Source organism: Doryrhamphus excisus, chromosome 3 (assembly GCF_030265055.1).
Source record: "Doryrhamphus excisus isolate RoL2022-K1 chromosome 3, RoL_Dexc_1.0, whole genome shotgun sequence".
NCBI classification, from domain to species: Eukaryota; Metazoa; Chordata; class Actinopteri; order Syngnathiformes; family Syngnathidae; genus Doryrhamphus; species Doryrhamphus excisus.
The window spans coordinates 4,576,859-4,600,357 of NC_080468.1; the positions used below are offsets into that span (position 1 = coordinate 4,576,859).

Sequence of the window (23,499 nt, forward strand, 5' to 3'; positions counted from 1 at the left end):
GATTCACTGTAATTCCGGGCAAAACTGTCAGCCGAATGATTTGAGCTGCTCGAGGCTTTAGTCACAGCAGGCACGTGCTCCTGTGGTGCATTGCTATTCAATTAGCAGCATCCAATAGTGACCACCCACTTTTGAGTGTAATGCGCCTTTTGGCCACTGGATGGTGCTACTTTACAAAGTAATGAAAAGACACATAAAAAGCTACCCATTTGAAAAGTTTATTTCTACCATACACAAACTGTACAACACAGCGCATATCTTGATTTTTTTTTATTAGGAAATCGTAAAAGTAATAGGAATTTTTGAATGTACAAACTACTTCAACTGAAAATCCAAAGCATTATGTCAGAATGAAAATAAAAGAATAAAATACAATACAATCTCATATTATCATACTAATAATATTGGTCCACAAAAAGAAGCGTTTCACATTACAAAACATCAAATTCTAACAGTGGCGGGGGAAGGAAAAAAAATATATTATTCACAGAACTTCCTGAGCAAACAATGTGTGTGTGTGTGCGCATGTGTGTGTGTGTGTGTGTATATGTGGCAAGAATTCAATATAAAACTATAAATAAAGATTGCATTAAAAAGCATGTCATTCAGTTGTTTTTAGGAATAGATTTGGGAATAAAATAGGGGTTGAATAATTTGGCTCTTGCTGTTGTCTTTACGCTTGGCTACATGTGGGAAATAAAATGGGATATATGAAGGGTTAGCATAAAAGGTCATGTGGTGTGCTTATAACAAGAGCAGTGGGATGAAACAAAAGTGCAAATAACACCTTTATCATTCAAGTCTTTGATTGTTAGCTAATTATGTACCTTTTAATTTGATTATTTTTTTTACAGTTAGTATTCAAATCTGCCTCATGTGATACAAGAATATTGAAAACGTTAAATAAGTGAGACTGCTTGGAGTGTTTTAAGGCTTTTTAAACACTTCAAAGATAAACAGGAGTCTATTTATGTGTGTGTTTTAACTCCCTTCCCTTTTTAACCTCACAATGTTTGCAACAAAAAGAGAAAATAAAATCTTTCCAGCCTGATGAGCTACTCAATATTTAAAAAAAAACAGTCATCAGAAACATGAGCTCCTATATATGAAAATAATTGTACTGTATATGTTGTATAGAAATTAGACACCATCCACATAATACTGTCCTACCACAAACAAAACATAGTACTGTTGTAGAGTATTACTTTTTTCTTATGGATTCATATACATTTAGGCACATACGACATGCACACCACGCATGTGTGTGTGTGTGTGTGTGTGTGTGTGCACAGAAGGCAGTTTAATAACTATTTGAAAAATGAAAAAAATGGATTCTGTTGCATTTTTGCTATTAGTTTAAAAAAAATCATTAGAGTGACATTGCATTAGGGTTATTTTGAAATGAATATAGAATACATTCAGATTGAAATAAATAATAATAAATAATAAATGCTAGATCATAAAAATATGAACGTTTTGGCGTAGTTGACTTTTAAGGGCCAGGTAACTGCTATGCGCGTTTATCGACACTAGATGGCGATAGTGCGCCATCATAAAATTGGAATGTGCTGTGCAGAATAAGAATAAAAACACAATTCGTTTAGTTTTTTTTCTTTTTGGACTTATCAATAATTTACAACTCTAGAAATAAATACAAACTGATAAAATAATAATAAATACAACAATGGACAAATATAGCATTAATAAATAGCCGTCATAGAGGAATGACATGAACACATAAGGATTCAAAATCAAGCAAAAACAAATAATAATTAAGTGCAAGAGTGTACATCTCACCAGGATCGAGACAAATATGTCTGGTCCATCATAAAATGTTCCACATGCTTTGAGATGCACTCCTCTGGGAAACGGTGCTGAAGATTGATACCAAAGATCAAACATGAATACCCTTGATGGCCTTCTTGATATTATCCAAGAGGACCTTGCACTCCGGTGAATACTCGTGCTCTGAGTTGTTGTACATATCAGTCAGTGTGTTCACGTAGGCTTCGAAATTGTGCTCGCCGATGGGCCCCTGGAATTAAAACAGTGAGTGTTAGTGACCAATCAAACCAACGATTTGAGTGCAGTAGATAGTAGAATGCTTACTGTACCATCTGAGGCAGCTGGATGTCAGTGAGGCTGCTAATCAGGGCTTGGCTAAGGCGAGCGAGCTCCTTCAGAAGGCCGTCGTTGTGCCGCTCCATCATCTTGTTCTCCTCCTCAATTGTCTTCAGGTTACATTCCATAGACGAGATCTGCTTTCGGGTGGAAAAGATAAACAAAAGAGTCAAATGGAGAAGACAGGAAGCTCCCGGCTTTTGTGTCTTTTTTGCTACGGCAGAGTTGATCCTTACCTGTGTTTGCAGCTGCATCATGTCTGCTTCTATCTTCATGTTGGATTCGTTCAGGTCTTGGATATCCTGATCCAGTTGGTGACTCTCTTCTTTGTTATCGATGCCTGGGGAAAGTCATGCATTTTCATACATAATCATTTCAAATGACGATGATAATTACTGATTGATTTATTATACACACACAAGTATTAGGGATGCACATGGAAAAAAAATGGAAATATTACAGGGAAAAAATGAAATTTTTTTTTACCAGAAAAACATCACACAACACTCCAGGCAAAATATTTCTTGACAGAAAATTTTAATTCCAGGAAAACATAATTATATTGTGAATAAATACATTTTCAAGAGTATAAAATAGTAAATATTACAAGAAAACAATTGGATTTTTATATTTTAAATATAATTTTGTGAGAATAAAGACATATTGTTATGATAAAAAGGCGCTATACATTCAAACCTTGGTTTTTGTACACCTCAATTTTCACGTCATTCTTCTTTCCCACCAAAATTACAATAACTGAGGTACCACAGTCAATATTTAAAGATAAAACCTTGTGTTAATCATTATTTTTATTAATAATTCTGCTTTTAGTCTTTAGATTATTCCTTTGTGTCGTATTTCCCCCATTTTTTTATTCTTCCATTTGCCACAAATTGTTACCCGGCTCCACTTTGGACACCCGTGGTATTTCCACTCACTAGTCACTTCATTAGGTACACCCACACAATATATTGCCATCAAACTTGTGCCATGCCAAAGTGCCTAATTTGTCTTCTGGAGGTTGTAGTTTGTGTGCTGTCTCATGTTTGTCACATCAATGAAAGAAAAGCAAAATAAAAAAAAACACAATAATGATTTGCCATTTTCAGTTATTGCATCTTTTTGAAAGAAATACAAAGATAGATTGTGCCAAATGCACCACATGTGGCCTGTTGTGTGAATGCTCACTTACCACTGCTGGCCTTTAGTTTAATGGTCATCATCTCCTCCTCCGTGTGCTTTTTCTTGATACTTTGTGCATTCAGCGGGCATCCTGACAAACTAGCGTATAAAAAAAAAGACAGATTAGGAACTAGAATATGAGCAAAGTACGGTGAAAGGGTCAGCTGACCTTCTATGCGTTGCAAATACATTGTTGGCGTGTCCGAGGCCGTTGCATCCGGGCAGAGGACAGTGAGGCAGCTCCTGCTTGTTGCTCTTCCAAGCAAAGGCCAGGCCATTGATGGATGACTCCTTCTGTCTTTTGGCAGCCAGCGGACAACTGCCCGCACTGCGGTGGGACGTGTACTTCCCCGATATATGGCCCTGTCCCTCACAGCCAAACACAGGACACCTGGCAGGGAGACACGGACGTTGCACGTTACAAAAACATTTCACTGGGAATATTAAAGTGCACACTGAGTGCTTGCAAAATGTATTACAATACATTTATTATCATATTATCATATTAGTGTGGCTGTAGTTTGTTGTTTCTACTATTTTAGGGACGGTCAAAATATTAGAAACACATTTCAGTATGATTCTGAAACTGCAAAAAAAAACAGAGTTAAACTTCATAGCTTCTAAATAGAAGCTCTTGTATTGAATTTCATCATATTGTTCAGGTGTACCTAATGTTGTGGCCACTAAGTGTACATACAGAGAAAATAACAAGCACTTTTATCGTTGAAGTGTAACAAAAACATATTCCTATGTACTATGTGAGGTTGATCATTAAAACAATCTCTTTCAATAACTGGACCGGAAGATTTGTTGACCATTAAGTTGATTAATCCAGCCAAATGCTGATTAAAAACGAAGTGGCCAAAACTAGAAATGGACTCAAATAATCGCATTAACTGTAAGTTACTAATCCACGGTGAACTTTAATGGAACGCTGGCTGCTGCAAACATGAATTTCCTCATCAAGAGTTGCATTTCCTGGCCTGTCTATGCTTTGTGTGTTTTTATGTTGGATGTGCAGGTCAGTAATGGAGTGACACAAATTACACGTAATTGTCATGCATCCCCTCATGCCAAAGAATGTCATTTTGGGGGTAGTGTGCCCTTTCCCTTATTGATAAAGGTGAAAGGTGGGCTGAGATGATACAAATGGCTGCTGCAAAAAGCAGCATGTCCGCATCCTGCTGCCACTTAATAGGGGGAGGAGGAGGAAACATCACGTCCATCCAGCACAGGTAGAAGGGAGAATAGAGACATGCCATATGGGCCACTGTTTACTATAATCTAGGGACATTTGCTTGTGCAACCCCCCCCCACCCCCACTCCCCTCCTCACTTTCCTCTCTTAATGTGTATGAGATCCATAGCGGTGTAATGCCTATAAGCTCGTGCCCTTGCATTAGTAATTAAAAAGAAAAATCAGTGTCCAGATGTACAAGTCAACAAAGGCTCATACAGTATGTCACACTTGGGATTTAAACAGCAAATCAATTACATTATATATATTTGATTTCCCACAGTGTGATGATTAAGCTGTGGGTAACGTATCTTCATATAATTATAAAGAAAGCACTCAGTGCAGAGTGATAAGCTTGATATTTTTTGTAAAAAAAAAAAAAAAATACACAAAATCCCACAAAACACAGTGCTAATCCTTGGAAAATAATTCACTAATGTAAGCACACAAGCTTACCATTTTCTTTGTTTAACTTGATGGCCTCCAGCTAAAACGCTGCAGGCATACAAAGCGTGACAAATTGTCGCAATTTTCTTTTTCTCTTTTGTTGAAATTGTCCTGAAAGCAAGTGAAATAACAGGAAATGGAGCGCAGGAGGAGGAGAACGTTCTTACTTAAGCTCTTGCTCATCTTTGTCCTCCTTGCTTGGGGTGAGCTTCAAGCCTCCTTTTCTGGCACGTGGACATCCTGACAGGCTTCAAGGGAAGAGCACAGAAAACATTTGTCTTTTTACAAAAAGCAAACAATCACACCGCTTTTCAATTGTTAACCAATCAAACACAAGTGGTACACAACCTGAGACGATACAGAAGTATCGTATATCAGGGAAATATCAGGGAAATATTAGAACCGATTTTACCAGAGAAAAGATCCTAATGGCATCATAAGACTATTACTTGGCAAAATATACTGTATAATATAAAGATACAAAAAAAAAATCATATTATGAAAAAACTAGCAAAAATAGTAATCATTACAAGAATAAAAATGGAATTTTATGCTAGAAAAACTGAATAAAGTCATAATATTGCCAGAAAAAAATTACAAGAATAAAGCCCTAAATTTACTATATAATAATGTCAGAATACTACAAGAAAAAGTAAACGTTTTACTCAAAAAGAGTGCCATAATATTAACATAAAAGGCATACTGTAATACTGTAAAAAACTGTAGAGAAATATATTTCTTTAAGAAAATAAAGTCATCATATGAGAAGAAAAAGATGACATTTTGTGATGTGATATTACAGAACTAAACACATAATATTAAAAATAATAATAATTTGATAAGAATAAAGTGGAAATATTACAATAAATACATAAATAAATATGTTTCTAACAATATCAATATTAAATGCTTAATATTATAAAACTAAAATAAGACTATTACTTTGGGGGGAAATCAAAATTTTAAGACAATAAAGCCATTATATGATGTGAAAAAGCTGCACGGTGAATAAGTGGTTAGCACGCAGGCCACACTGCTAGGAGACCCGGTTTGATTTCTCGCTCGGGCATCTCTGTGTGGAGTTTGCATGTTCTCCCCGTGCATGCGTGGGTTTTTTTCTCCGGGTACTCCGGTTTCCTCCCACATTCCAAAAACATGCTAGGTTAATTGGCGACTCCAAATTGTCCATAGGTATGAATGTGAGTGTGAATGGTTGTTTGTCTATATGTGCCCTGTGATTGGTTGGTGACCAGTCCAGGGTGTACCCTGCCTCTCGCCCGAAGACAGCTGGGATAGGCTCCAGCATGCCCACGACCCTCGTGAGAATAAGGGGCAGAAAATGAATGAATTAATGGAATTTTATGCTAAAAATTTAATTCTTTGATAATGAAGTAAATTTGATAAGAATAATGTCAAAATATTAATAGGAAAAAAAGAGCATTTCATAAGAATAAAGTCAATATATCACTGGGTATGTTGGAATTCCATGCTAAAAAGGTCAACATTTTTGGAGAATACAGTGGTAAAATTACACGGATAAAGTATAAATATCACAAGAAAAAATGTATAACAGAATAACAGTATTACAAGAAAAGATTCTAGTTTGAAGAAAATAAAGTTGTAGTATTACACAGGAAAAAAAGAGAATTTGTTTAAGTACAAGTTTAATTTTTTGGAGAAAAAAAGCCAAATAGAATTAGTCAGTGTACATGCAAAGCAATATCACCAAATGGGAGAAATAATTACTTCATTCTTCTAACATTACAATTTGTTTCTCAAAAACAAACAGGGCAACTCTCCTAACTTTCATCTTTTTTCACACCATTCTTCTCTTCCCCGCGTCTCTAAAACTCATTGGTTACACAAATTGTCAGCCAGCTAAATCAATTAAAAAAACAAACAAGAAATCAAAAAGTACAGCATGTTTGCAGCATAAAGTGAGACTTTTGCCATCTGCTTGAATGTCATGCATCTGACAAATGTATTTCACAGCTGCCATGAATGTTCCCACCACTACCACCCCTCACCCATTGCTACCTTCTGTGCGATGCATAGTTCCCAGTCACATGTCCAGATCCATCACAACCAGGTGTTGGGCACCTGCACGATGGAGAGACACGAGGAGAGGTGATGATGATGATGATGAGGTGATCAGGTGCTTTTTACATGCAAATAGCAATTGGTGCAAATGCCAAAACTTCCTGCTAAGTAGGTAGAAATATGCATCCTAGAGAGGCAAGTAGGAGGGGAAGGCCTGAGTGTAAAATCCTCAGAGAAGAAAAAAAAAATTGCTGGTTTTAAATACGTACTTTAGTTCCTGAGAGTTGGCTGCCATCAGTGATTTGAGTGTCTTGTCAGCCAGCGGACATCCAGACACACTGAGGAAGGGGATAAACCACAAACAGTCATCACAATGCACTCTTTGATCACACTGCTGAATAATAACATCATCTTTTTTTTTATTTTCTTTAAGGAAATATGTGTGTGTGTGTTTTTTTTTAATCCCTACAATGCAAAGTCACATCCTATCTGCAGGCTGATGCTAATGAGAGAGCGAGAGAGTAATTAATTACAGTACCTCCGATGTGATGCATAATTCCCCGTCACGTGGCCGCTGCCGTCACAGCCCGGGGTCGGACAGCTGCGGGAGGGCACAAAACATTTTAATACACAGATTACGCCACTTCCCACAGACCTGTCGCCCCCCACCTCCAGCTCAGCCCCTCACTAGACCAGGAGGAGGAGCTTCCCATGGGCATTAACAGACAGGGAGGAGGAGGTAGAGTTAGTAGACGTTTAGTAAGAAAGGCATCATGTTGGTTTAATGATGTCTGCTAGTGTCAGTGAGGGTAAAAAAAAACTAAAGAGGATCCTCTGCAGAGCATGCACTCCAACTACGAGAGATTTCTTTATTTTACTTTTTTACGGGAGGCAAAACTCACTTTTGACACATTTTCTCTCCGCATGAACCTGCAGACATACCAGTGATGCACAAGACCATTGTCATATAGCTCACTTACAGTAATATACAGTGGAACCTTGGTTAGTGTCCGCCCCAGTTAGCATGTTTTTTGGTTACAGCAGAAAATTTTGCCTCTGTTTGTGGACAATCTCATATCTCTTATGTTATTAAGATACCGCCTGAGTCCAACTGTATTATTTTAGCACAAAACATCCTGTTAACATCTTAGCTTGCTCACAAAATGGCAACTGCAAGGGGAGGCTAACTATGTTGTCATCAGCGGCGGACTCTCAAAAATGTTAACACATTTTTAAAGATTTACAATTGTAGTTTTACAATTGTAAAATGTCCTGAATTTACTAGTATTTCTCATCTTCTTTATTAAAACGCTGGCACTTGCAACTTTCTTTGGCTCCACGTTTGGGTTATTAAGGTGTGAAACTATAGAATTCAAGAAATAACTCAAAGCAAGATATAAAGATGGTGTTGAAGAGGAAGGTGTTGCTCGCGCTGCCACATTGTGTCTTTGCAAACAGTCACGTCAAAAATGACATCTTGGTTAGAGTAGGACCTTCTGGAACGAATGAATGACGCTAACTACGGTCCCACTGTAGCAGGTTTTTATAAAAATGAAATGACAACATGACTATGATTAATAATATGACCTATGACCTCTATAATTCCATTAAAAAAAAGAAACTAATGAAATATTTATTATGATGGTTGCATGAGTATGCACTGTATGACTTTTTAATCATGTTCTAACAGTAATATGTGTCCCTTGAGCACCAAGTGTGGGAAATTTGGGACCTTGAACGAGTACTACTAGTCAACCAGCAGAAGCGCTGTTGTGTCAGTTGCTATGGGAAGTTGGGAAGCATTATCCCACTCCATACAACACTGTATTGGAAACAGGAGTTCAAAACATTCAGCAAGCATGACCCTCCCATCCCATTAATTATAATATTCAAAGCATGGGAATGCACCTTTGCCCTATGTAATATGTCGTCATGATCCAAAGCCACATGATGTACCTCAAAAGCTCTTTCTTTGAATCCCGCAGCAGCATCTTGGCCTTGGAGCTCATCATGCCGGCCTCGCCTTGATAGTCCTCCATGCTGACCTGATCAAAATCCTCCTGCTTAAAAGAAACCAAGACAAAATTATATCCAAAATGTCTGCCGACAAGCCACGCTGACCTAAAAGTCACTAATTAATGAAAGTTTGCCGAGTAATACTCTTAAAGGACAAACCCCGGGGTTATAGTGCAAAGCAAAGGGATTACGCTTAAGGATACTTATACAGTAGTAAAGCATACATCCATTTAAAGTCAGACTTAATCCGCATGGTATTTATGTGATGATGTGCAGCTATGACGTATGGATTTCCTCTTTTTCTCTCTCCAGACAAGAGTCACCAGATGTTATAGAAAGCGGGTCACATGTGCTAACCCCCTCATATCAACAACAAATGAATGCCACCTGTGAAATTAACAGAAAATAAAACCCAGATTAAGAAACATTCAGGCCAATGAGCATTGAGGAAGTTTAGGGGAAGCTCTTTCATTGCTTTGTTCCTACTGGCACTACTATCTTTATTGCATCTTTTTTGTTGTTTTTTTTGCTGACTTAGAAGGCTAGACTATGGATGAGTGAATGGATTTATGTGGCACAAAAACAAAATCATACAAATGTTTGGGATTTTTAAACATGAGATATCATTAAGGTATAGTTAAACTGCTCTCGGCTAAAATTAAAAAAGAATAATTAAAAAAAAACTCAACTGCAGGAAGTACCAGGTATCTATAAGAAGTAAGGTGTCTATTAATAAAAATGAGCATATCACATAAATGTATCACACACACACACATATATATAGTTAATGTTTTTGGACAAATTAACAACAATCCTGCATTGTAATAAATATTAAATATGATTTAATATAATTTTCTCTTCTTTAATGTTTAATTGAGGCATGGCATTTGTGCAAGTGTCCCTAATGAAGGGTCCGGTTACAGTATAGGTCGGAGGGTACAAAATGTCCTGCGGCAAATGGAAGAAATTTAATTGAGCAAAAAAAAAACTTCCCAAAACAGCAACAATTGGAAATAAACATAAAAAGCAGAAATAATGGTACTAATAATGTGAAAAAAGTTATCATCTTTTTTTTAGATGACAGTTGTCCATGGTTTGATATGATGGCTGAAATGTAAATAAAGTTAGTTCCTGTTTAGTTTTTTTGGTTATGTACCTCATTGTCGTGTAAAACGTGTGCTTTGCTGAAGTTGACGGGGATGGGGCTGTCCCAGCTGTCCCTCTCACACAGCGGATGGGAGAAAGCAGGGCTGATCAGCACTCTTCCCCCTTTGACTACGGCAGACTCCAAAGACGGGGGCGCCTCGTCTGAAGGTGTCTTTGTGTGGGCTTTTGAGTTTTCTTTATTTTTCTTCATACTCAGGTCCAGGGTGCCGTTTTCATCCACCTCTATGTGCATGTCCTGGAGGCAAAGAGGGTGTCAGTCATCACTGAATCAATGCATCAGTGTTAAACAAACAATAAAACATCAGCTAAATGGGGCTTTGGGGCTTTCAATAGATGCTACAGTCATGGCAAACAAGGTCATGTAAATAATGCATTACAGATCATGTGACAGCAGCAATATGCTAAACACAACTCTTCTGTAAACACCTTCAAATTCAAGCAACAACAAAGTATTTAAATAATACACACACATCCCAAGCCAGACAAAGTGACAAAGTAAGCCAGCGTTAATTCTACTGAAAACACACACACACACACGCACACACAGAGAGAAAAATAATCACTTGTGTGTAGTTTTTACAGTGACAGCTGTGTCATGTGTTTTCTAGGACATACAACCAAGTTGGCAGCAGAGAGGGGGTGTCAGGGGGGTATGCTACTACTTCTAGGTCAGCATTATTAAAGCCAAAAAATTAAAAGGCTTTAATGTGACATACAGGAAGTTTCCCCTCTGACAGTTTTGTTTGTTCAATGACTTAAATGAGTTTTACTGAAATGCTTTGGTTTTGTGCAAAGGTTTATGAGAATAAATAAAATTTTATTCTGCTAAAATGTTATTTTCACCTGTGCGTGTTTGTATTAGATATTTCAAGTAATTTAAATGTCTGATATATAAACAAATGAAGTCATGTTGTATTTAAGCAATAAAAGCTTTTTTGCAGCATACCATATTCCACAATGTACCGTACATATGCAGCAATGTTGAAGCATATAACACTCTAAATATGGCTGCTCCTCGTCGCCACCCCCTCCCCCAGCAGACAGGAAAGCTGTTCTTTATTTTGTGCATCTCCAGACAGACAACTAAGCTGTAAATGCGAACAGATGATCAACTTGCTAACACTGTTTTATTCATTTCAATCAGTGGGCCGTTACCTGGTAGTGGGCCACATTCTCAGCTCAGCAGGCTGGGGGGAACATGGGTGGGGGGTGGGGGGGCAAGTATGTGTGCGGTGTAGGTGTGCACAAACCTTGAATCATCTTACACAGTATGGAAGATGCAGAATGTGACAAACGTTACGCAACCGCCATGAGCTACTTGGAGCAAAGTGTGCGAATGCAACTTTTGGAGATGTGTTGACGACTGCTCGGTGCAGACAGACACACAAGGCCTCTGCTGGATCGTTTAGCTAATAAACGTCCTCTGCCATCTGCAGCACGCAGGATGCACTTTTTGACAACAGTTCAACATTTTAGACGCCAGCTGACGTCCAAATACCACATGTTTAAAGACGGTATGAGTGGCTGTAAGATGCAACCAAAGTCTGCTTCTCCTTTTGATACCATTACACCCATTTTTCATGTGTGTACATTAAAGCTTCACACGTAGAAAACCTTCCTTTTGGTCGCACCGAGCCACTCTTTGCCAAAAAAAAAAAAATCTCTCTTTTGAAGTCTTCCCTTTTTATACACAAATCAGAGTTGCTTTAAAAATGAGCACATTAAATACCTTTCCAAGTGGTCTGATTTGATTACCTTTGTAGAGGTTGCCAAAGGCCGGACGGCCACACATTCGCCACTCTCTCGGTAGCGAGTGGAGAGGTTAAGGATGGCGGCAGTGGCAGTGGTGGCGACTTGGAGGCCGTCTTCTTTTTTCAAATGACTTGGTGGGCTGTGCTGACCAGAGGTGGGCAAGCGGCCACCTGGAGCGGCAAGGAATCCAGGATACTGCTGAGGTGCTAAAAAAAAAAAAAAATAGATGGTGAATAATTCAGACATGAAGACACCAGGTGTTCCAATCAAATGTAATAATAAGACATTAGAAGGGAAGAAATGCTATAATGTGTTTTTTGTTAACAAGCAGCTGCAAAAAACACAACTTTAGGTACAAAAAAAACCCAACAAATCCGACTTTACAAAGATAATGCTCAGTTTTGCGGTATTATAGTGTATTATGGTGGCTTTAGTTTGCAGAAGTTTCTAGAATTGTGACAGAGGCAAAATATTACCTGTATTATAATATAATATAATATATATAATATAACATAATATATTATATTTATAATATAATTAATAATATATATTATATTATATAATGTATAATATAACCTTGCATTATAAACACTGCAAGTACAAATGGATTATGCAAATAAATCTTCAGGATTTTCAAATATGTACAGTAAGTGGGGGGGGGGGGAAATGGTCATTTCCAGGTTTAAACGTGCAAAATGTGAACATGCGCCACACAAATCACAGTTAAACACATTGTTCAAACTTGGAACTGGACCGGGTTGTCTTGGAAAACCTGGAACCTGGTTTAAGATCCAACCTTATTCATCCTCTAAAGGAGGTGGCAGGTCCAGACAGTAATAGATGGCTTTTAAGTGGTGTCAAATACTGATCGTTAAGATACAATGGAGTGGGGCCTCTGCCCGCCAATGATGATCGTTTGGGTGGTATGAGAATGCAATAACCTGGATTAATGAAAAATATTTACAGGTATTTTCCTGGGATTGTAAATTTAGGGTGTTTAGCTGTATCACCACCAAATCTGGTACAGACGTATAATCGACTGACAAACAAATGTCAGTAAAATTTGAGCAGGATTGCTTGAACAATATGGCCACCATCAAGCAAAATGTCGACATCTGACTCTATATTGCATTATGACCAAAAGTGAGCATTATTATCTTGGTAAATGCGGAATCTTGGACACAGCTCATGTATTTTACTCATTAGAAAGTAATGAGCTTTTTGACCTACAGTCAGGATAGAGCGCCACTTCCTGGTTGTGGCTGCTCCCATTCAGAGGCTGCTTCCCAAAGACCTGTGCATCAAAGCTGGCATAATCAAAGCGGATCCTGCTGTACTTGTCCATGTCCTTTGTCAGGCTGCTCTGCAAGGCGGCTACCGGGTGAGCGAGGCGGTAGTTTAGCTGGGTCATGTCGAATTTCTTCACCAGGCCTATGGCTCTGTAAAGGCACGCAGAACAAGTCAGGAAAAATGGACGGCCCGGCTCGAATGACATAGTCAAGGATTGTTTTGGAAAGCATTCCGGCCTGTTTTTTTTGTACACATAGTCTGGGATTTGATGTTGTCGACGCGCAGCCAGGTTGCCAGACTAATTAATATAGTAGGAGTGGGCATCCTGCCCATGATAAATCCAGCGGGAACAAAGAGTTCTGCTCTTTTATCATCTCTAATAGAGTGGAACTCACTCACAGGCCCAACAACAACGCGAGTGCATTCAGCAGGGATCACTCAATAAATAAAACACTCCTCACAATAATTGTGTTTTATCACTTTTTTGCAGAAGTTGCAGAACCCCCCCCCCCCCCCCCCCCACACACACACACACACACACACCACCACCACCCACTTCTTCCTCAAATCCAGACTCTTTGGATGCTAATTATTTTCCAGCCCGCCATGATCACATTAAACACTAGCTGGCATACCTTGGTGAGCGATCGGGCGTTTGTCTGCTTTTCAGGCTCTCGTCTTGAGGTTTGGAGATTTTCACCGCAGCGGCGATGGGGCAGCCCGACAGACTGGGAAGAGAATCAAACACCTTTAAGCTCATCTGCCAACAAGGAGCCTCATTCCTAATGGCACTCTCTCTGCAGCAAAACACATTCTTTTTATTATTATTATTATTATTATTATTATTATTGTCATTTTATACCTCCGGTGGGTGCTACGGTTGCTGTTGACATGGCCTCTTCCTGTGCACCCGGGGGTGGGACATTTGAGGACATTCTCATGCATGGCCAGGACTGAAAGGCCAAGGACGAGAGTGAGAGAGATATAGAAAGACAGAGAGAGAGAGAGAGAAATATTCAAATTAGCTTTTTGTCAGGAACCATACGTGTGTATATATATATATACTGTATGCATGTATTGTATTATTGTACTCATCAAAGTTTTGTGCAGAGGTTTTGGCCACTACTTGGCTAGATGTTTTAATAATTCCGCTTGGGCATCTCTGTGTGGAGTTTGCATGTATTTCCCGTCCGGTTTCCTCCCATATTCCCAAAACATTCATGTGAGTCCAAATTGTCCATAGGTATGAATGGTTGTTTGTCTAGATGCGCCCTGTGATTGGCCCATTGGCTGGCAACCAGGCCGGGGTGTACCACGCTTCTTGCCCAAAGTTAGCTGGGATAGGCAGCAGTATACCAGCATACCACTCATGAGGATAAGCAAAAAAAAAAAATGGATGTAATGACATTACAGGCTTCAATACAATTTAGCATTCTTGCAAATTTACATTTTGCTGCAATTTTATAATTTTTTTCATATTTTATTTTAGAAAACAAGCTAAATTTGTCATGCACAACCTAAAAAGAAAAGTGCTCCAGGACGAAAGAGAGTGAGAGAATACATATGCAAATTAGCTCCATATCGGGAACCACATTTGGTAACATGATGTACAGTGGGTGTTTAAAATGGATCCCAAATGCATCACCATGACTTTAAGAGCCAGATAATTTCTGGAATAATGAAATATAAATTGTAGTTTAGCGATCATTGTAGAGTTCTGTGCAAAAAATCTAGGCCACTACAATTCGGTTTGCATAACCTATTCTGACATAACTAAAGGGTCATTTGTAATTACACTTGTGTGAGCAACAACATTAATTAGCGTTCAGGACCTTCTAGCATTGGGGGGCAAGTTTTTACTTAGTTCTTGCCGCAGTTGTGTATGTTGTGCTTCAGAAAACAAGCTAAATTTGTGATGCACGTCTTAAAAGAGAAAAGGACCAGTGTCAAAGTGAGAGTGAGAGGAAAAAGATGCACATTTCTATCAGGAACCATATTGGGAAACATGCAGTAATTGGATGTTGAAAATTAACCCTCAATGTCTCAAGTGGGAGTTCCATACCGACGTACATGTTATCACACGCAGGGGCTGTGCAATTCTGGGGGAATTTATTGGCCGTAGCCAGCTCGTAGAGGAAGTTCAGTAGTCAGATGGGTTGCAAGTGTGTCCTACTTAGGGAGCAAGTGATTTGTGACACCCACAGGTGTGCCACTCACCCTCTATCAAAAATCGGTAGCTTTTAGATTGTGAGTGCGTGTTAGGTGCGTTTCATGTAAGGCTGTCGTTTGTTTCACTCCCCCGGGACGTAGTACGTGTGTGGGCATCGTACGAGGCTCGTGCAGCCCACTCACTTCGATTGTAAGATGGGCGTACTGGCGTCTTAGGGTACCGACGGCTATCGTGACCGGGAGAACCAGCGGGTGAAGCCGCCTGCCCTGGCCGCACATAGTGCATTAATGTCAGATACATACGCTATGCCTCCATTGAGTGGGGGAGTACGTCGTCCGCTATGGGAGGAGTAGCTGCAATTGTATAGGCCATATTTTTGCACGTAGCCAGCACTTAGCAACGCATAGTGCGGAATGCAACTCACCCTTTACTGTGAAGATGGGTGACTTTTCCATGCATATTCATGAAGAAAAAATATGACTTATTTGTAATGTGGTTTTAGACATACTATCTTTGACATAGTAAAACAGTACACAGTAAAGATACACGTGTTATTGTCAGCTGACAACAGTACTTTTTGCATTTGAAAAACATAAAAACAGAAATAAATAAAAATTATATTATAATTATCATTTTGGGCGGCTATTTGTGTTGTTTTTAGGCTCAAATTTACTTAGATTTTATGTTTGGCCGTAATTGTGCATATTTATGTTCAGAAAACAAGCTATGTTTGCATGTTCTTAAACTGCACATTTTACTGCATACTATGCAAATATGACAAAATATGTTCTAATAAATAGCATTGTAGGTGACACAAAATACTTTATGGTAATGGTTTAATTGACTATTAATTTTGAACTTGCAAACAGATTACAATGAATAAACCATATATTACAATTAATAGGTCCACATTTCTCCTCTTTTGTTGAGAAGAATTGTGTGATGATTTAATCAGTGACTTATTAGCTTTTCTGTGCTTTCTCCAGAGCAAAATGCAGTAGTATTGTTTGCATTATGAATACATTTAGAATTTTTTATATAAATTATAATATTAATTAAATTAAATTAATATTATATAAATATTATATTAATATTAATGAATTTATAATATTCTTGTTTTTTTGTAGGTTTTGTGAAATAAATATTGGCATAGCATTGCTAGAATAAGCCGTACTGGAAAAATAATTTGTACCTATAGAAAATGAAGAAAAAGTCCGCTAGTATACTGCAGTCTAGTTTGTGAACGAGTCATACTAATCAAACGTCATTGTTTGTTCTCAATTGCGATGATACAACGTACATACATAACTGCTTGGTGCAGAGGAAGTGGCTGCAATGTAAATAGCTTTACTTAGTGCTAAGAAAAGCGTCTGATTACATTCTACAAAACAAAGGTCCGCTCTGTATCCTTAGAAACTTCTTTTCTCTCTGTGCACCAATTAGTTGGCATGGAGTTGTCTATTTTTTTTTTCCAATGGCATAGCAAGCTCGACCCTTTGATTCACTAAACACTGCCTCCACTCGGAGAGCATACGCCTTTTTTCCCTTTTGCAGAAAGTTAATTACTTTTCCTGTTGCTTTTGTAACATTACGCTTTAATGTCGGAATGTTTGTTGAGAGTTTTGTTGAAATGTCTTAACAATCGCCAAGGGGGAAAAAAAGACTTCAATGCACATAATAAGAGAAAGAGCGAGCGAGAGAGAGAGAGAAATCCTTTAAGTTACTTGCTAAAAGTGTGATGCACATGTTGGAATGAAACATTTAAGCTAAGAGGATTGACACGACTGCTGCAATTAACACTTCATGTGTAAAATATGTACCCTCAATAGTCACAACATTAGATACACAATCCAATGAGATCCGGTACAAGAGCTGAATCAAAATGTCTTCCTTTCCCAAAGGTAATATCAATCACTTCTGATTGACAGCTTGTCAGAGAGGTTTACCATATTTGCTCCAATAATGGCCTCCTCTCTTATAGGCGCCACATGTGAATAAATTAATGCTGCACCTCAAATAAATAACAGGTGGTGGCTGAAATGACCATTGCAATATCAATGTAGAATAAATACATGAACACTATTGTTATTGTTGCTGTATGATGGCTGTATATTTTTAAATGATATATTATACTGCAAATTAATATGCAATTTTATTATAATGGGTTGATTTTATATAGTGTATTTTTACAATGTACCCAACCCACTATTCATTCATTCTTTAGTCACACATCTTCATCTGTACTTCAAACGAGATGCGGAGTACACCCTGGACTGGTCGCCAGCCAATCACAGGGCACATATAGACAAACAACCATTCACACTCACATTCATACCTATGGAGTCGCCAATTAACCTTGGATGTAGGAGGAACTCTGAGTAGCTGGAGAAAACCGATGCATTCACAGGGAAAACATGAAAACTCCTAACTGTGTGGCCAACATGCCAACCACTTATAAAATACATATATTTTTATTCTATAAAACATGGTATTCGCTGCAGTTGAGTGAATAAAAGTTCCTCACCAAATTATTTGAAACAGTTCTCAGTATGAGGCTGTATGACTGCTACAATAACACACTTATTGTTCAGTTCATGAAGTAATCAATAGTAATATTATTTCCACACTTACTCTCTGGAGGTACTCTGACTTTGTGGGGACACCCAGACAAACTTCTGTGATGGGGGTACAGGCCAGTCACATGACCCGTGCCATCGCAGCCTGGAGTGGGACACTTGATGTCCCTCTTGTCTGTCCTCGGAGAGTCTATGGAAACATGAAAACATGTTTTACTGCATTCATACGGACAATGTAAACCTCTGTGTACAATAGGAATCACGCACTTATATTGTACACGGGCCAAGAGATTGAAATATTATAATATCATGTAAAAGCCAGACACTTCTTTTTTCATAAAATACATGTATTAATCTGTGATTTTAGTTAAGGCTCTAGTTCAACACACAGCATTCACTTCTTAATGCCCATCCGTGGAAAGATTACATGGAGGATTACACATTTAGCCACGGTCATTTGAAGAATCAGAGGCAAACATGAGAGGTACTTTAGCAGGATTTAAGACTTATGGTCATGGTTAAATATCCACTTGATTCCTATCTCGATCCAATATTCGGAGTAGTTGCATTTTTGTCTCTCTCTTCATTATTTGAGTTTGTTTATACGAGTATATGACTTCATTTGTTGCCAAAATGTTGGTAGTTTTCCTACAACTCTTAAAACTTCTTATTCATAAAAGTAATGTATTACAAGATAACGCATTTTAATTAATGCACCCGGGCTGCACGGTGAATAAGTGGTGAGCACGCAGGCCTAACAGCTGGAGACCCGAGTTCAATTCCATCCTCGGCCATCTCTGTGTGGAGTTTGCATGTTCTCCCCGTGCATGTGTGGGTTTTCTCCGGGTACTCCGGTTTCCTCCCACATTCCAAAAACATGCTAGGTTAATTGGTGACTCCAAATTGTCCATAGGTATGAATGTGAGTGTGAATGGTTGTTTGTCTATATGTGCCCTGTGATTGGCTGGCCACCAGTCCAGGGTGTACCCTGCCTCTTGCCTGAAGATAGCTGGGATAGGCTCCAGCACCCCCACGACCCTTGCGTTGATAAGCGGTAGAAAATTAATGAATTAATTAATTAATGCACCCATTCATAAAAAAAATTAATATTGTGATATAAAAGAAAACTTTAAATTGAACAGAAATACATGTGACAGACACTTTTTATATGAAGACAGCCATTATAATTAAACTACATCTAACGAAGCTTGATATGTTACTATAACTTTATAAAATGAAGTAGTAATATATTTGTGTTAATGTGGTTAAAACATGGTTAAACTGTATTGCCCACTATGTATGGTTCTTCCAAAATACTACATACAGTATATTGATTTGCTGCACCCCATAAAAGCATATGTAAAATTGACTGAAGTGATATAAATGAAGTATGTAGCCTCTATTTGTAAATGTCTGAACCGACCTTTGCCTGCAGGGTAGCTGATCCTGTTGTCCATGTCCATCATCCTGTGGTGCCTCCTCTCACTGGTCATCTGTTCCATGAGGAAGCGGTCCATCTCCCTGTAGGCGTGATGCAGGGCCTGTCTCTGCTCCGTCTGCAGAGCGATGGCCTGCTCCAACATACTCAGGTTGACTCTGCCTCGGTCCATATCCAGGCCTCTCTGGTGGAGGTCCAGCGCCCAGCCTTCCAGTCGGGGAGGCTTCTCTGCCTCGGACTCGCCATCGCTGTCCTCCTCCGCCGTCGGGCACAGCCTGTATCTCAGCGCCTGGGCCTGTAAAAGGCCTTCCCTGACCATGAGACCTTCCAGCTCAGGGTGAGGCTCGTCCTTCACGTGGCTGTTCCTGAGTGAAGAGTCATCAGGGGTTCTGGAGGGACTGCATCCGGTCATCTTGGCAGAGAAAGCCCATTCCAGCTCCCTCTTGTCTATAAGGGAGCTCTGAGGAGATGACGTGCTGCTCAGCCTGTCTTGACTTTGGTCTTCTGCTTCATTATTGAAGAACTCCTCATCTTCATCCATGTGGCCTTCAGGGGTGCTGACCTCACACTGTGGCGAGGCTTCAGGCGTGGCCTCGGACCACCCCAGCGATTCATTAGACTTTAACGTTGAATCGCAGTGATCATTTCTGTCAGTAACGCCATTGAATGGACTTAAGTTTGAATCTGAAACAACAAGAAACCTTCATTATCTAACATGTTTTTTTTTTTTTACAAGTCTTAACACAGCAAACATGTGCTTTTGTGGCAGTCAACACCGGGATAACAATCTGACATCTTTGTAATCTTCACAAATCCATTTAAGGTTTTACATGGTCTCACTTTTCTATGAATAATATCATGAGAAAAACATGTTTTGATTCCCAAGCAATTACTGGCAAGTACATTTCAGATTTACAACATTTAGGAAATATGATTTTTTTTTCCTGTGTGAGCTGAACATGAAACACGGAATTGAACAAGTAAATTGTTTTCTTCTTTCCTTTATCTACCAAAGATTTAAGATGAAGATTATAGGGGATTTACTGTTCAGTAGTAGGAAATCATTCAAAAATATATAATAATTAGTTATGGGTGTTTTTTAAGTTGAAGCTAAACAGAAAGATCTCATCTGTTGTAAAACGTATGGAAAAACAACATTCTTGTTTTTGTTTTTTCACAAAAGATTTTATAAATTATAAAAAAATTTCCACCCTCGGCCATCTCTGTGCGGAGTTTGCATGTTCACCCCGTGCATGCGTGGGTTTTCTCCGGGTACTCCGGTTTCCTCCCACATTCCAAAAACATGCTAGGTTAATTGGTGACTCCAAATTGTCCATAGGTATGAATGTGAGTGTGAATGGTTGTTTGTCTATATGTGCCCTGTGATTGGCTGGCGGCCAGTCCAGGGTGTACCTCCAGCACCCCCGCGACCCCAAAAAGGAATGAATGAAATTATACTTTCATAAGAAATAATAAAGAGTATATACTATAGTATCAGTATAGGTACTACACCAGTATGTTTGCTGTACATTGGACTTTTTTGACGTTTGTTATACAGAACAGAACAGAATATAAAACAAACGTGTTGAGTCTCTGTGGTCTCTTACCATGTAAGACCTGTGAACATGTACTCATATGCAGTAACTCCAGTTGCAAACAGCACAGTCAGATTCGTGGTACGGATTTTTAACTGAAATCCTAGCCTCAGGTAACACACTCATGTTTGACCACAAGTGTCTCAGTAATTTTAGCTATTTTGTAGCGCATCATCACAGTGTGCCCCCGCTCATTTTAATTGCATGGCCTTTTAACCCACAGAGAAAGCCACAAAAGCGACTCCAGCCTTGTGCACTTTACGGTCTGATCGTCAGTGGGAACAGACAAAGAGGGTTACAGAGAAGTTATCCCTTAAAATGCATGTGAAACAAGACTTATTAACACCAGCGATTTATCTCAAGTCGTGGTCAGTGATTAACAATGCAATGCTATCAACTGGACTGATTCCACCAAATCTCTCTTGATCCTCTCAAACAGTTCAAACTTATGCTCTGTTAAGTCTCTTTGGGCCATGAGGCTTTTTTTTTTTTTAACTTTCTATCCTCTTAAGTGGCCAGACAGCATGAGAGCAAAGCAAAAAGTAGGATTCAGTGGTGTTGAGGAGATAGAAAGGGATCTATTGGGGAGGAATCAGATCACATTCGTGGTCGGGATGATGATATACTGACATAGGAATTAGCAGACAACTTATTCATGAGTCAAAATGTAAATTAATCCTCACAAAAAGAGCTTTAAAAATCAACTAAATGAAAATATGGGGCTCTAATAACTAGGCTGAATGAAATGCATGCCGCCAGTACAATGCACATTATTGTGTATTTATTTATTGATTTATTATTCAACTAATTCAAACCCAGCAATTTTTCAAAAAGCTGTCCCTCTTGATGATGACAAAAAAACCTAAACATCCATTTTTGGTTGCGAATGAGTTAATGATAAAATCGTTGAATTAAAAGTGTAAACAATGGTGCAAATTTTTAATAAATTTCAAATTGAAATGAACTACAAGAAGCATGGGAGAATATCTCTTTAAATGTTCGGAACTCCTGTTTCCATGCTTAAACTAACATTTAAGGTTAATTTGGCCTTTATTGAAAACGTGACTGTTCCCAAAGACATGATATGTCGGCAAGATCAAAACCTTCATCTTCAACACCATCTTTCTGTTTTGTCATGAGTTATTTCTTGAATTCAGTGGTGTTTCTCACCTTTTTTATCCAAATGCTGGCACTTGCAACTTTCTTTGGCTCCATTTTGAGTTATCAAGGTGAGAAACTGAATTTAAGACATACCTCATAGTCTTCAATGAATTTAAAAACAACCTTAAATGTTAATTCATCATTTACTGTATATGCATTTACAGTATGTGCATTTCAAATTCTTTTCTGCATGTAAAAATATAATTCTGAAACGATAACACACAATACACACAAATATTGATTTAATCAGCGTCCGTTTTGGGTAGAGTCAGACCTTCTGGAACAAATTAATGACGCTAACCACAGATCCACTGTCTTGATTATCATGCCCATCCCTTATAGAAACATGCAATATGACCTTTACCTTTCCCAAAATGTTAGTAAAGCAATTTGAACGATATGAAAAACGTAAATGTAACAATGAAGGCTTTAGCACGGTACTGTACGTCTAAAGACAAACCTGCACAGTACAAAATGACAGCCAGCTACATGTATTTACATTCATGCAGCAGGCGAGCTGGGTTTTGTTTGGCATCCAGCTGGACGTGCAGGCCCAACACTGCTGCACACACACACACACACACACACGTGCAGAGAAGTGCAGTGAGAAAAAGGAAAAAAAATTGGATCCCTGCGACGGTTTGTGCGTTGGACCAGGTGAAGAGTTGTCACTCCAGAATAGCCATTAGCGGCACTCTGCAGCAGGCCTGCACTTGGCTGCAGATGAACACAGCGCGGATCCACCAAACAAGAGGCTTATTTTTACGCCTTTTTTTTTTGTTTTTGTTTAAATGCAGATATGAGCGCCTTCCCCGCTGTTTAATTCTCTGTCTACTTTTAGCATTTTTAACAGTGGTCGAGCGCACCACTACAACTGAAAAATAAAACACAATATTTGCTTTGACGTCTGACATTTTAATTCAATTTATTTTTTATTTCTCTTTCAAAACATCAACAGAAATAAGTAAATTATAGTGTGCCAATGGCATGTGAGTTTAAAGGGCATGATTCACCTCCTGAAATCACTTTAATCATTGTAATATGAACCCGGGAAACAAATAAATTCCATTTCCACTGAGCCACATGAATCCACTGAGCTACTCTCCTTGTCCATTTAACGACACACACATGTGCACTATAATGAGCTGTAGACATTATGCCTAATTATGTATTAGACTGTGTTAGAGGGCTTAACAAAAGCTTTTGAAAGGGACAATTACGTTTGTTGCTTAGTTACATCGTTAAAAATATACCAAATCAGTGCAAATTACGGTGAGCGAGAATGCACGTGTTCACTGTGGACGCTGC

General features: G+C 38.7%; 1 protein-coding gene across 7 annotated transcripts in view; it reads right to left on the reverse strand.

The window, feature by feature from the left end:
- Nucleotides 1-204: 204 nt before the first annotated feature.
- st18 (ST18 C2H2C-type zinc finger transcription factor) overlaps nt 205-23,499 on the reverse strand; it is a 51,038-nt gene continuing 27,743 nt past the window's right edge. For 4 of the 7 annotated variants that reach the window (XM_058068392.1, XM_058068397.1, XM_058068398.1 and 1 more), the window contains 17 exons: nt 19,421-20,119; nt 18,053-18,187; nt 14,114-14,204; nt 13,887-13,979; nt 13,192-13,400; nt 11,965-12,167; nt 10,199-10,444; nt 8,983-9,089; nt 7,565-7,627; nt 7,296-7,364; nt 7,024-7,086; nt 5,154-5,234; nt 3,473-3,694; nt 3,314-3,402; nt 2,358-2,461; nt 2,115-2,261; nt 205-2,035 (listed from right to left, as the gene is read on the reverse strand). In XM_058068392.1, the coding sequence (XP_057924375.1) occupies nt 1,895-2,035; nt 2,115-2,261; nt 2,358-2,461; nt 3,314-3,402; nt 3,473-3,694; nt 5,154-5,234; nt 7,024-7,086; nt 7,296-7,364; nt 7,565-7,627; nt 8,983-9,089; nt 10,199-10,444; nt 11,965-12,167; nt 13,192-13,400; nt 13,887-13,979; nt 14,114-14,204; nt 18,053-18,187; nt 19,421-20,119 (2,762 nt within the window). In that variant the 3' untranslated portion in view covers nt 205-1,894. The remainder of the gene's footprint in view (nt 2,036-2,114; nt 2,262-2,357; nt 2,462-3,313; nt 3,403-3,472; nt 3,695-5,153; nt 5,235-7,023; nt 7,087-7,295; nt 7,365-7,564; nt 7,628-8,982; nt 9,090-10,198; nt 10,445-11,964; nt 12,168-13,191; nt 13,401-13,886; nt 13,980-14,113; nt 14,205-18,052; nt 18,188-19,420; nt 20,120-23,499) is intronic. The other 3 variants (XM_058068396.1, XM_058068394.1, XM_058068393.1) reach the window with 3 other exon arrangements.